Source organism: Oncorhynchus mykiss, chromosome 5, assembly GCF_013265735.2.
Source record: "Oncorhynchus mykiss isolate Arlee chromosome 5, USDA_OmykA_1.1, whole genome shotgun sequence".
NCBI lineage: Eukaryota > Metazoa > Chordata > Actinopteri > Salmoniformes > Salmonidae > Oncorhynchus > Oncorhynchus mykiss.
Window position 1 is genome coordinate 80398698 of NC_048569.1, and position 13924 is coordinate 80412621.

The following is a 13924-nucleotide window of genomic DNA, read 5'->3' on the forward strand; positions in this document are numbered from 1 at the left end:
GGCGGCACTGGCCGCCCCTGGCAGACTGGCGGCACTGGCGGCCCCTGGCGGCCCCTGGCGGCACTGGCGGCCCCTGGCTGACTGGCGGCCCCTGGCTGACTGGCGGCCCCTGGCAGACTGGCGGCCCCTGGCGAACTGGCGGCCCCTGGCAGACTGGCGGCCCCTGGCAGACTGGCGGCCCCTGGCAGACTGGCGGCCCCTGGCAGACTGGCGGCCCCTGGCAGACTGGCGGCCCCTGGCAGACTGGCGGCACCTGGCAGACTGGCGGCACTGGCGGCCCCTGGCAGACTGGCGGCACTGGCGGCCCCTGGCAGACTGGCGGCACTGGCGGCCCCTGGCAGACTGGCGGCACTGGCGGCCCCTGGCAGACTGGCGGCACTGGCGGCCCCTGGCAGACTGGCGGCACTGGCGGCCCCTGGCAGACTGGCGGCACCTGGCAGACTGGCGGCACCTGGCAGACTGGCGGCACTGGCGGCCCCTGGCAGACTGGCGGCCCCTGGCAGACTGGCGGCCCCTGGCAGACTGGCGGCCCCTGGCAGACTGGCGGCACTGGCGGCCCCTGGCAGACTGGCGGCACCTGGCAGACTGGCGGCACTGGCGGCCCCTGGCAGACTGGCGGCACTGGCGGCCCCTGGCAGACTGGCGGCCCCTGGCAGACTGGCGGCCCCTTGCAGACTGGCGGCACTGGCGGCCCCTTGCAGACTGGCGTCCCCTTGCAGACTGACGGCACTGGCTGCCCCTTGCAGACTGGCGGCACTGGCGGCTCCTTGCAGACTGGCAGCACTGGCGGCGCTGGGCAGACAGGTGGCTCAGGCGGCGCTGGGCAGACGGGTGGCTCAGGCAACGCTGGACTGAGTAGCTCTCGTAGCGCCGAACAGGCGGGAGACTCCGGCTGCGCTGGAGAGGAGGAAGGCTCTGGCAGCGCTGGACAGGCGGGAGACTCCGGCTGCGCTGGAGAGGAGGAAGGCTCTGGCAGCGCTGGACAGGCGGGAGACTCCGGCTGCGCTGGAGAGGAGGAAGGCTCTGGCAGCGCTGGACAGGCGGGAGCCCCTGTAAGGATGAGCCGGAGAGACAGCCTGGTGCAGGGGGCTGCTACCGGAGGGCTGGTGCGTGGAGGTGGTGACAGATAGACCGGACCGTGCAGGCGCACTGGAGCTCTTGAGCACCGAGCCTGCCCAACCTTACCCGGTTGAATGGTCCCGGTCGCCCTGCCAGTGCGGCGAGGTGGAATAGCCCGCACTGGGCTATGCAGGCGAACCGGGGACACCGTGCGCAAGGCTGGTGCCATGTAAGCCGGCCCAAGGAGACGCACTGGAGACCAGATGCGTAGAGCCGGCTTCATGGCACTTGGCTCGATGCCCACTCTAGCCCGGCCGATACGCGGAGCTGGAATGTACCGCACCGGGCTATGCACCTGCACTGGGGACACCGTGCGCTTCACAGCATAACACAGTGCCTGCCCGGTCTCTCCAGCCCAACCGGTAAACACAGGAAGTTGGCGCAGGTCTCCTACCTGGCTTCGCCACACTTCCTGTGTGCCCCCCCCCCCCAAGAAATTTGTGGGGCTGACTCTCGGGCTTCCATCCACGCCGCCGTGCTGCCTCCTCATACCAGCGCCTCTCCGCCTTCGCCGCCTCCAGCTCTTCTTTGGGGCGGCGATATTCTCCAGGCTGTGCCCAGGGTCCTTTACCTTCCAATTCTTCCTCCCATGTCCATTCCTCTTTTCGCTGCTGTAGCTGTTGCCCGTTACCACGCCGCTTGGTCATGGTGATGATTCATGTTTGTTTAATAAAGGAAAACTATACATGAATAAACTACAAAACAATGAAATGTGAAAACCTAAAAAGTCCTATCTGGTGCAAACACAGAGACAGGAACAATCACCCACAAACACACAGTGAAACCCAGGCTACCTAAATATGGTTCCCAATGAGAGACAATGACTAACACCTGCCTCTGATTGAGAACCATATCAGGCCAGACATAGAAATAGACAAACAAGACATCCAACATAGAATGCCCACTCAGATCACACCCTGACCAACCAAAACATAGAAACATACAAAGCAAACTATGGTCAGGGTGTGACAGTGGGACATATCTGAAGTAGTATGTGTGTGTGCTCAATGAATCACACTGTGTGTGTGTGTGTGTGTGGGGGGGGGGGTGGGGGGGGGTGCATGTTCTATACATTATTCGGGACAACATTACTTTGTTTAGCCTACACCGTGACTATGACTGCATAATAAATAAACTAAATATACTATGTATTTTCTAATCAAATGTGTTAACAGGGCAACAATAAAGAAGACAAAGGCCATCAATTCAATGCAAATATTACTGTATTAAAGGAAAATGTTGTATTAAGCTTGCTTTGAAAACCGTTTGAATGGCTTGGATAGGCCTATGGAGATGGTGGAAAACATCCTGATTAGAAGGGGACGTTTGCGAGGCTTCTCCTGTTGAGAGGTGGAGGGAAGACCCTCTGGGAGTCCAAACGTGGCAGGATGTGCCACTATGTTGGGCGACAGAAGAGAGAGAGTTGACATGCACTTTCATTTAGAAATGATGGTATATTGTATTCTTAGTTTCAACTCATTATTACTTTCACAAATAAATGAGAACCAGAATCTTGAGATTTGGAAACTATAAATAATTTTACATAAGAGATTACTATCGATAATATATAATGCACTGTATATAGGGTTTAATATTTTTGCAATAGCAGCTTTGTACACCAATATCTCAAACAGTAAATGTCCTGCTGTATGGACTTACACATGATATCTTCAGCAGTAGTCTGGTCTTTGGATTCAGAATGGCGGGATTTCTTATTGGAATCCTTCTTGTTTCCCATCATGAATGGCTAACACAAAAACATGTCAAAACAACTGTCACAGCAAAACAATCTCACGGTAATAACGATCACATCTTACACACCAGCACAACAAGATTTATAAATGGTTTTGGAATTAATGGATGGTTTTACATTTTCTCTAAATAACATTGTTTACTCACATTGACACAATTGTTAACTTAAATAAGTGTGATGTACCTTTAAGTTGAATTTCAGTCTGGCAAGCCTTTGTAGGAAAGACAGCTTCCCTCTGGTAGCCTTCACATCTTCAGCCATGAGAAGAGCTTCTGGCCTGGTGGCTTCGAAAGATGTTCTTGAGGCTGCTCTTGATGCCTCGTTACAACTGTGGAGAAGCTCCTTGCTCAATGACTTCACAAGAATCCTATTGAAAGTGGAGTCCTGAGTCGACACGGCCAGTTGGAGTATTTTCTCTGAGCCAAACTCCTTCAACAGATGTTTGTAGACGGTGCTGTATACTTTGTGACTCTTCAGGTTCTTGGGATAAGCTTGGGTCTCAGAGCAGCCTGACCATGCACAGAAGGCAGCTATAACTTTTGGAATCAGGTCTTGTGACGTGCGTGTGACGTCAGTTGGGTACAGATCAGTTTGGGTTTGTATTTTTGACAGAAGTCTCACCACTAACATGCTGATGAGGCCGGTGAAGTCATCATCACCGACTAAGTTGTCAGTGGATGGGGTTGAAAGCGAGGCAACATCCGGGCTGGTTGAATTCTGATCACAAACAATGCTCTGAGGTACACCGAAACAACTGATGATATCACTTTCCTCAGCATCTATGTTGGCCTCAAAGCCTTGTGCAGCATTGGAGGTCCCACTTGTTGTCATGCTGATGGCAGAGAAAGATGGCAGAGGGTAGGACTTACCACTCAGTAGACTGCCTATATCAGTTACAGTTCCGGTTGGAGATGACCCTCTGCTTTGTGCATCAGAAACCACAGAGTCCATGACCTGACTTACCATTACTTTGGTAAACAGGCTGACTGTGTCACTAAATGCTGATGTAGAAAAAGAACATGAAATCCTATCTTCAGATACGCTAGCCGGCACACTAACTCCCTGAGCCAAACTCATTGAAGCTGTAGAGGGCACAAGGCTAGGAAGCAAGAGGCGCTTCACAGACTCCTCTGCAAAAAGCTGAACCAGCTTGTAAGCTGTGGGCTTCCCCACCGTCTTGTCATTCCTCTTCAGCTCAGTAAGGACTGTATCGGATGCACTCTTTCCAGCCGCCACTGTCAGAACCAGAGGGGTCAAGTTGCTCTCAGAAATGATGCGGTTGACTTGGTGAGTAAGATCACGTGAGAGAGCACCAATCCTACCCTGAGATATGAGCTCCTCCAGTCTTGCTATTGCAGCTGTTAGATCAGGGTGGAATGCAACCTCCCCTTCTTCCTCTGGATGTACCTCCTTTATGATGGTATCCACTATTGCAGACATGCTTTCCCTGGCATCACACACCAATGTTTTTGGCTTAGTAGATTTGCCCATGTCGATGACTGAGCATCTCACAATGGGCTGAGTAATACTCTCTGGTAAATCAGAAGAGATGGGAGTGCCAGGGAGTGAAAATTCACACTCTGACTTCTTTGATCTGGCAGATGAGGATGACAACGAGGAGGAAGAACGCTGTGGCGCTTGATAGATCAGTTCCTCACCACATTTACTGCTTACCCTTTCAACATCCTTCAGCATCATTCCAACCACATTCTCTATTTGTGAAAGCGCAGTCACCGTTTGGTCAGATTTTGACAGCTCTTTCTGAATTAAAACCAGAATATGGCTGAGGGTCTTTTCGGCTTGAGCCGTTGTTGCTTTGACTTGATTTTGCCATGTAAAATAATTCCTCATCTTTGTCTTCACATTGTGGTAAATAGTCTTTGCAGTTGTCCAGATCTTCTTCTCAGATACTTCCAAACCAGACTGTGAGCCTTTGGGTGTGGCCTCAGTGTACTCTGAGGTTTTCTCATCACTCTGTTGAAGCATAGAGTCTGCCTGCCATAGAGTAGTAGAAGACTCTGTGGGTGGGAAAAGGCTCTTCATGTCATTTGTAATTGATCCAACGATTTCAAAAGCAGTTATATCTGTATGCCTTAAGGAAATTGTTGATTTTGCTGGCAACATCTGAGAATCTGTCTGGCTGGAACTGACTTTGCTGGGAAAGCTACTGACTGATTTGATCAGTATTTTTCGCACTTCGTTGGTAGCGTTCATCTGGAACTCCTCACTGGAGAGTTTCTCAATGACTGAGGCTGGAGTATCTCTTAATCCTTCCAACCATGAAGAACCAGACACAGGCATGTCTTCTAGATAAGACATGACACTGTCCAAAAAGCCATAGACTTCAAGGGAGTTGTAAGAGGAACCCTCTGCAACAGATGATGTGCATTCCAAATCTGCCACCTCTGACCTATACATGGTCACAATCTGGGACAAGACCTCTTTGGTGCAGGGCACCATGTTGGAATCACAGAGAGACAGTAATGGTAGAGAGTTCTCACTTTGGCATTTACGGAGAGAACCAAGTCCTGTTGAGTTGACCACTTGCAGTATTGCCTCACTCTTACTGGTTTCAGGTTGCTCTGGTGTTTTCTCTCCTACAGAGTCAGTTGAATCACATCCATCAGATAAAGAAGATGAACTACGTTCTGATATAGGGGATTCACTCCTACATGGGGAAGGCAAGCTCAGGATTGAAACAGGCAGATCACTGGAGTCAGTATGCTCCAGAAGCACAGCACTGGAGTCAGCTTTTTCCATAAGTTCTTCCCCTTGGACTGGAGCTCCACCCATTCTGAGGAACAATGTCTCCAGCTTTGCCTGAAGTCTCTCGCAGAGTCTACGAGCTGCATGGAAGGGTTTCCGCTTTGTCGTACAGTGTCCCACTTGGGTATCTCTCTGGGTGCTTGTTGGCTGATCTAATTCAGCATACTGCACAATGTCCTTGACATCTTCAACAAAGTTATCAATTATTTGTGATGCCTCAGATTCTACTTTGGTCTGTATGAGCTCAGTGGCCGCAGAATCAAGGATCCTGTCAGATGGGCTAGATGCATTCATCAAGCTTGGAGTGGTACTAAACGAATGAGAAGGTTGAACCATACCAGAGATATCGCTCATTAACCTTCTCACAAGAATTTCACTCACAGCCTTTGAGGCTTTGGTCTTGAACTTCACACTAAACAGAGTGCCAAGATTTTGCATCATTGCTTTGCAAGATGTGCATATTATGTTCAGCTCCTCTGGAACAGGAGAGTCTTCAACATCCAGGTGATCCACTACAAGGTAACTGCCAGATGCCAACATTTTAACTTTCACAGCCACTTCTCGAAAAACCTTAGCCAATTCCGGATCTTCTTTTTCCAATTCACCCACCATCTCTGCGATAACAGTCATCACTTCTTCTGTTGCAGGTGGAATGCATGACTCTAATACAGAGGTAGAGCTCTGGTCCTCTGGGGTGGTGTGATCATCAAAACATTTCTGGACCATGTTGACCATTTGTTCAGCGGCCTGGGTACCAGAAGAAATAGGGGAGGACCGCCCTGAAATGGCTCTGCTGATGGTCGCAGCGAGGGCAGAGTTAAGCTGTTCGACCACCACCTTGATAAGACCAACAGTCAGCTCAGGTGGGCAAGAGGACAGGATATTATGATCAGACAGTTGCTCCTGGACCCTTTTGATGATTTTGTCCTCTGTCATTCCCAGGAGGACTTTCACTGAGGTCTGGGAACTTTAAAACGAACAAGCAAAGCATGATAATTCCTGTCTTAACTTGGCAAATCGGTCAAGCGTTGTAATTTTAGTATTCTAAATATCTACATGTCCTTTTGATCGCTTTACATGCTCATTCATTTGAATATGCTCAAAGGCTGATACATTACATTTTGTACTACATCAGATAGAGTAAATTGCATTGGCTAACACTGGGATAGATGATCTCGGTGAAATCCATACATGAAAACCTTGAGGGGAACATACCTCTTAGAAGAGGGTGTTAGGGACCTGAGATGTTGAGCCCCTGTGCCGCCCTTATACATTTTCTTTGCCAGATATCTAACTTCCTGGATGAGCTCCAGTCTTTCCTGATCAAAGGCAGCAAAGGATCTTGCACTGCCACCCCTCTTGGGTGAGTCAGTGTCGTCGTCAGCAAAGTCCTTTACCCCAAGTACGCGGGCCAGGGCTGGCAGCAGGATCTGCAGGGTGGTCTGTGCGATGAAGGTTACAATTGTCTTGCACAATTTGGCAAGCTGTTCCTTCGTCATCTGTTTTGAACAAACAGAACAAAAACAGTCTTTTCAATGGAACTGTGATGTAAAGTATTCTAGATCGAACAGAATGCATTTGATCAACATTGTTATTCTTGTCTGTGACTGAATTCAAAGTTTGATGAAGTCTGACAGAGAACATGAATAACAGAATATGACTTGATGGTTAATCTCTGAATTCAACAGATCATTGACACATCAAAGGTCAAAGGCAGGTAGGGAAACTTACAGGGTTTTTTAGTCCTTTGTAGATCACTTGCCACTGCCTAGACAATTTAAAATAAGTGTTTTAGTTAGTGTTTAGTTCCCACTGCACAATATTTCATAAATGTTGAACATTACAGAAAAACGTTTAACATACTCATCAGTAAGATTGCGCAGGAATGAGATGAGGATTGGGTAGGAGTATTCCATCTCATCCTTGTTGCCTGGGCCGAATGCAGCCTTAACAGCTTTCTTCTCCAGGAGCTCAATTACAGATCCTCTATCCAGGTGTTTATTCCTGGAGACTAAAGATGTGATTGCCGTAGAGGAAGTAGAAACAAAATTAAAGAGAAATCAGAAGTTGTATCTCTTAATACTCTGATTTCATTGTTTAAGGGTTTTAGAATAGGCCTATTTTAATAAAGCTATCTATGTGACCTTTCTTACTGATTACAGAAGACTACAGTTTCATTGAAAATGGATAGCACAACCTCACATCACAGACAGAATAGAGAAACAATGTAGTACTACAGAGGTAAATCTCTGACCTGCATCATTGTCAGTGCCCAGCTTCCTTGACTTCTTGCCACTCCTCTTACTTTTTGCCTAGGATAGAACAGAACAGATTCCAGAGCTCAAATGATGGCAGACATGTAACACCAGGGCCCGTATACATAACGTTCATCAGATAAGGTGTGGGCTCAACCTTGCCCAAATAATTGTATTCATTATGATCTCAAATGCAAAACTGATCCTAGATAAGCACTCCTACTCTGAGACAATTTATGAATAGGCTATGGGCCAGGTCAAAGCAGCTCTTAAAACACGTTTTGAAAACAGCTACTACGTATGTTGTTATCTGAGATATATAGATATCTATGGTATGGCTGCTATCAGGTACAGAGTGTAACCCAGTAGGCCTATTATGTGCTCTGTCACTCCTGCTATCTTACCTTCCTTCCCTTCTTGGCTTCCTCTTTGGGCGTGGCCACCGGTTCTTCCTCAACAACTTCCTTTCCTTCCCTCTGAGGATCACCATCCTCCCTCTGTGCTACCTGAAGGACAGACATTCCAATAAGTAATAATATGTCAATGTCAGAGTAGATCTGTGCAGAGGACATCATAAATAGAGCTACAGCCATATCAGCGCTAAGCTGGTGACTTTATAAAGAATGGTACATTTGCTTTACAATATGTTATAGCTTTTTACAAGAAATATCCGCTTATATTGCTTTACCCTTTTTTACTTTCCCCCAATATTGCATGAAGTAATTTAGCTTACCCTTTCTTCATCCATTCAAGCTATTTTATATCTCAAAAAGCATTTCCTTGTCTGTGTTGGTTACATTCAAGTTGAGTTCAGGTCGAGAGTGAGGACAATATTGCAAGCAGGGACTGTAATTTAGGGCTACATGCTACGTCATGGAACGTTAGACCTTTATGACATCACAAATAGTATTTTTAGGAAGAGCGCGGGAAAGGTTACTTGCCCACTCAGTAGGACTAGCTAATATTGACAGAAATTTCCCCGTCAAACGTTTTCGATTGCCTACCCCTACGCCTTCCATCGAACATGGTCCTGCCTTTGCAATATTGTCTCTCTTGTGGATTTACTTACGTATGACATGTAGGCTTACTGTGTCGGATCAAGTTGATTGATCTGTCCTAGTCAGCCTTAGGTTGAACCCAAAATCTGCTGGGAAATATTTGTTAATAATATTCATTTCAATGTCGTTTTATTCTTTGATTTAGTCCCAATCCAATCCTATTGTTGGCTGCCAATCCCCACCAAATATGTCATTGTAGGACATACTGTAGCGGGAGAAAGTGAGAGCTGCAACGCGGACGCGTTCGGTGGCTCCTTCAGTGCAGAGGCTAGCGCGTATGCCAGTGCCACTAAAGCCCGGGCTTGTGAGGCAGTAGTCTACAACGCTGACAGGCAACACCTTGTCATTTTATTAACTCACTAGAATTACATTGTCTTCTTCATTCATTTCGATTGCACTTCCTTTCGTGGTGAAATTAGTTTTGATTACTATTAACTTTAATCTACAGAGTTTAAGTGTTTATGTTGCCCACGTCATCATGTGATGCTGTGAGCAAACAATTTATGCCCAGCCTTCCTAGATAGGCCTGGCCTGCATAACACTATGAATCTGGGAAAACATAACACTTAAAAAAAAAAAGTTTTACAGTGCAAAAATAGCGTAGGCCTACTTGTGTACTATTCAAATCCACACTAAAGCCACACCTCTTCACACAGACGTACCCAGATTCTGTTGTTTTAGCTTTAACCTCTGTTAAATTCACTTCCCTGGTTAATCTGTCATCATGTTTCGTGTTCTCCATGGTTAATCTGTCTCTATGTTTAGTGCACTTTAATATAGCCTGTTTACTTATTTGAATGTTTGATTATATTGCTTTTTATCCTGCAGATTTTGTTGTGTATTTAAATTGACTTTGGGTGTCTTGAAAATCACTTAAAATAGCACTGTTGTTCTAATCGTCAGATCGCAGGTATTCTGATCTTCACTGTCCATGGTGCTGAATCTGGCTGGGTAGATTAGTTTGAATGCCGAAAACTTGTTTGCCTACATTTAAAGGCCCTGTGAAGTCAAAATAATTGTATTTCATATTGTACAACAGCTGATGAAACTAACACTGTAAATGTGTTTTACAAAAATGTGATCGGGGTTGCTTCCTGATAGTTCTGGTTGAAAATACGGAGCATGTTCCTCTGCCCAGGCCTTGCTGACACTTGCCAGATCTTACACTGCCTGGATAGGTATTTTGTGTGTCAGCTAACCACATCATATGTTATAGCAATCTGTCAGTCGATGACACAATGGATGACTTGGCACACAACCATTGGTTGATGCATGCAACACCTGAGCAGGGACACATTCTTTTCACAGCACTTCAATGCAAAGTAATTTTCGTAGAAGGTTTGGAGAGCATTTTCACTAACCCTAACCCTTTTCCTAACCTTAACCTCAGTTTCCTAACCTGCTACGAAAAATTCACTTCGATATTGAAGTGCCATGAAAAGAGAGTTTCTCACCTTCTAATCAGCAGGTTTGCATGGGCGAGAGTTTTGGCTTTCCATGGCGACATCACCATGTGTAAATTGGTTTATAGACCAACGACAAAGAGAGTGCCAATAACAGCTAGTTTTAATTTCCCCTCCACACTGACCACTCCCAGACAGTCCTAGCAAAATTATTGCTTGAGAAAGTTTTTTTTGCAAAAAATACATTTTTGACCATTTTCATCGTAATCTATTACAGTAAGGTACTTAATTGTTACCCAGAAATGATTTGATATTGATATAAAAACGTCTGCTTTGGGCCTTAAAAAGATATGTGCACTACATACTCAGAAATCACATATATTGACATTTTAGAATGTATTTTATCAAGAAAGTAAGTTATACATGTCTTTTTTAATCTTACTCTTAGTTGCAAATAATTAATTTGGCTGTGGTTCATTTGATTTTCAGCACAACCCTGTTTGATAACGTATAGTATTATAGTGACTTCTTGTGGTAAAATGTCAAACTCACAACTAAACTCATTAAAATGGAGGTTTTCTTTACCCTGTCTTATCAAACAGTGCAACATTTGACTGATGAAATAGCATTCTTCTAAAATTCTTACACTTCTAGATGCAAAATACAAGTCACTATTCCAATACTGTTTGATTCTGCCATTTTTGAAATACATTTAACATTTCAGTTAAAAACCCTTTGGATAATATCAACATTAATTACGTAACATCTTAACACATACACACCATGTAAATATCAATAAACAGAGGAACACATGCTACAAATAGTTAGTGACTACCTACCAGTCAATTAAATTAGATTATTCAGAAAAATAACATTGTTATAAGAGACAAATTGCCTTTAGACAACATAAATGACTGCATCTGGACACAGGTCAAAACTACTCTGCCGAGCACAAGTTACCAGCTATGTATGGTTTCAACACTTACATTTATTGAGTTATTGAAAAGTATCCTACAAACATTGTTCGAATGTGAAAGTGATCAGGTTTTCTGAAACAGGTGTGTTTGTATTGAAGAACCCTGAGATTGTGGACAGTAGGACTTGTGTGAACAGGTGTGAACAGACTGAAGATAATGATGTTTTCCTTTCTCTGTCTTTCGAAACTCAGGAACAGTTTGAATGTTTTTTTATTGTAATTTAAACAATGGTATGGATGATTAAGCTGGATCTTTCTCTCTGAATCAGGAGTGCACTTTCATTCTCCCAATTTTTCCAAAAGCCCAATCTGAGCAACCTTTGCTATAAACCCTGTCTTTCCCATTGTTGTTTCAAAAGTGGAAAATGATCAATTCGATAATCACACATAATGGGCATTTCACAGCCAAGACTTTTGATCCTTCCCATCAAGGCCATGTTGGCCAGTTTAACCTTCACCCGGTCCCTCTCTTCCGGAGTCCTCTTGGAGGTGCACTCCACAGTAGAGTCGGTCTCAAAGGAGATGGCTGGGACGTGAGTGAGTAGGTGGCCCCCAGCCTTCTCCTGGGCCATGGGCGTGGGAGTCTGCAGGACCAGCCCGTGCGTCGCTTGTTGATGTCGAAGGTAAAAGCTAAGAGGATACACACAAACATTGACCATATAATGTAATGTTGTTACATGTAACTAACTAGCTTGACTTGCCACCGTGTGAAACATGTATGCTACCATATGTTACTAAAAAGAGCTGACAATATTATAAAATGTAATCCAGGAGTTTATGTTTGAATTCTGGTTCTCTCACAACACAAGTCACTCAGAAAAGCATCTGTTACGGATACCATTATCCTGTGTGTGTGTGTATCCTGTGTGTTTCTTTTCTCTCTGTCTCCCCTCACAGGTGAACATCATCACTCCCCAATCAGTCAACAATCAACCCATCAATCAGAAGACACACCTCCTCCTGTTTCCTACCCTATCACAGTTCCTTCCCCATGGTTTAAAAACCCCATCATTTGTTTGCTCAAGCTCAATCTTTGTAATGCCATGTGGGTAGATCTCTATTCTTCATAGATTTCAGTAGCTCAATCTTTGTAATGCAATGTGGGTAGATCTCTGTTCTTCATAGATTTCGGTAGCTCAATCTCTTTGTTAATGCCATGTTGGTAGAGCTCTGTTCTTTATAGATTTCGGTAGCTCAATACCTTTGTTAATGCCATGTTGGTAGAGCTCTGTGTTTGACTCGCTCTCTGTGTATTAATTAACCTCTTCTTTTGTTTGAGCACCTCCAAATCACTCATCTCCTGTGAGTATTGTTTTGGTTATGGTGTTTGTTTGTTGCTGGTGGGAAAAGGGGGAAACCAAGACAAGTCGCCCATGGGCATACACTACCCGTAGGTAAACTTTGTTAAACACACTAGTTAGAACTGGGCGGACCACCCACTGTATTTTTGGTTAGTTAGTTAGCTGTTATTAAAGTAGGCTAGTCTAACTTAGGGGTGTTTTTGTATATTTATTGTTTCTTTCCTTGGGTCCAGCTCAGCCCCTTTTCCCTGCTCCCCCCATTACCGTGTGTTTATAAATAAACCCTGAGTTTGACGGTATTATTTCAGTTGTCGTGGTTATTTCGTTCACACTTACTTTGTCACAATTATAATCTACATGAGTTATGTTACGGGTCTCACTACCATCCCCCCTAGACTGTCGGGCCAAAAGGGATTCGTAACAGCATCTGTAGGCAGAAGCATGCTACATGTACATTTGGCATTTGAAAAAACTACAGCTGTGCTATGCTACCGAATGCAAAATGTATCTGTATCATAAAAGTGTAGTGCAATATTCCCTTTTCTTGCCACACACACACACACACACACACACACACTCTCTCACTAGGGAGAGATAAGCACTCCTACTCTGAGACAATTTATGAATAGGCTATGGGCCAGGTCAAAGCAGCTCTTAAAACACATTTTGAAAACAGCTACTACGTATGTTGTTATCTGAGATATATAGATATCTATGGTATGGCTGCTATCAGGTACAGAGTGTAACCCAGTAGGCCTATTATGTGCTCTGTCACTCCTGCTATCTTACCTTCCTTCCCTTCTTGGCCTCCTCTTTGGGTGTGGCCACCGGTTCTTCCTCAACAACTTCCTTTCCTTCCCTCTGAGGATCACCATCCTCCCTCTGTGCTCCCTGAAGGTCAGACATTCCAATAAGTAATAATATGTCAATGTCAGAGTAGATCTGTGCAGAGGACATCATAAATAGAGCTACAGCCATATCAGCGCTAAGCTGGTGACTTTATAAAGAATGGTACATTTGCTTTACAATATGTTATAGCTTTTTACAAGAAATATCCGCTTATATTGCTTTACCCTTTTTTACTTTCCCCCAATATTGCATGAAGTAATTTAGCTTACCCATTCTTCATCCATTCAAGCTATTTTATATCTCAAAAAGCATGTCCTTGTCTGTGTTGGTTACATTCAAGTTGAGTTCAGGTCGAGAGTGAGGACAATATTGCAAGCAGGGACTGTAATTTAGGGCTACATGCTACGTCATGGAACGTTAGACCTTTATGACATCACAAATAGT

At 45.0% G+C, this 13924-nt stretch overlaps 2 protein-coding genes across 2 annotated transcripts; both read right to left on the reverse strand.

Moving 5' to 3' along the window:
* Nucleotides 1-2333: 2333 nt before the first annotated feature.
* On the reverse strand, nt 2334-4662 carry LOC118964658. The gene is made up of 3 exons (XM_036978512.1): nt 3056-4662; nt 2779-2866; nt 2334-2515 (listed from the first exon to the last, which is right to left on the reverse strand). The coding sequence occupies exons 1-3, from the start codon at nt 4568-4570 to the stop codon at nt 2364-2366; spliced, it is 1755 nt and encodes a 584-aa protein (XP_036834407.1). The 5' UTR covers nt 4571-4662; the 3' UTR covers nt 2334-2363.
* Nucleotides 4663-6105: 1443 nt separating this feature from the next.
* Nucleotides 6106-13735, reverse strand: LOC118964726. The gene is made up of 7 exons (XM_036979066.1): nt 13421-13735; nt 7893-7950; nt 7502-7649; nt 7370-7406; nt 6854-7137; nt 6248-6605; nt 6106-6114 (listed from the first exon to the last, which is right to left on the reverse strand). Exons 1-7 carry the CDS (start codon nt 13607-13609, stop codon nt 6106-6108), a joined length of 1083 nt encoding a protein of 360 aa, XP_036834961.1. The 5' UTR covers nt 13610-13735.
* Nucleotides 13736-13924: the final 189 nt, after the last annotated feature.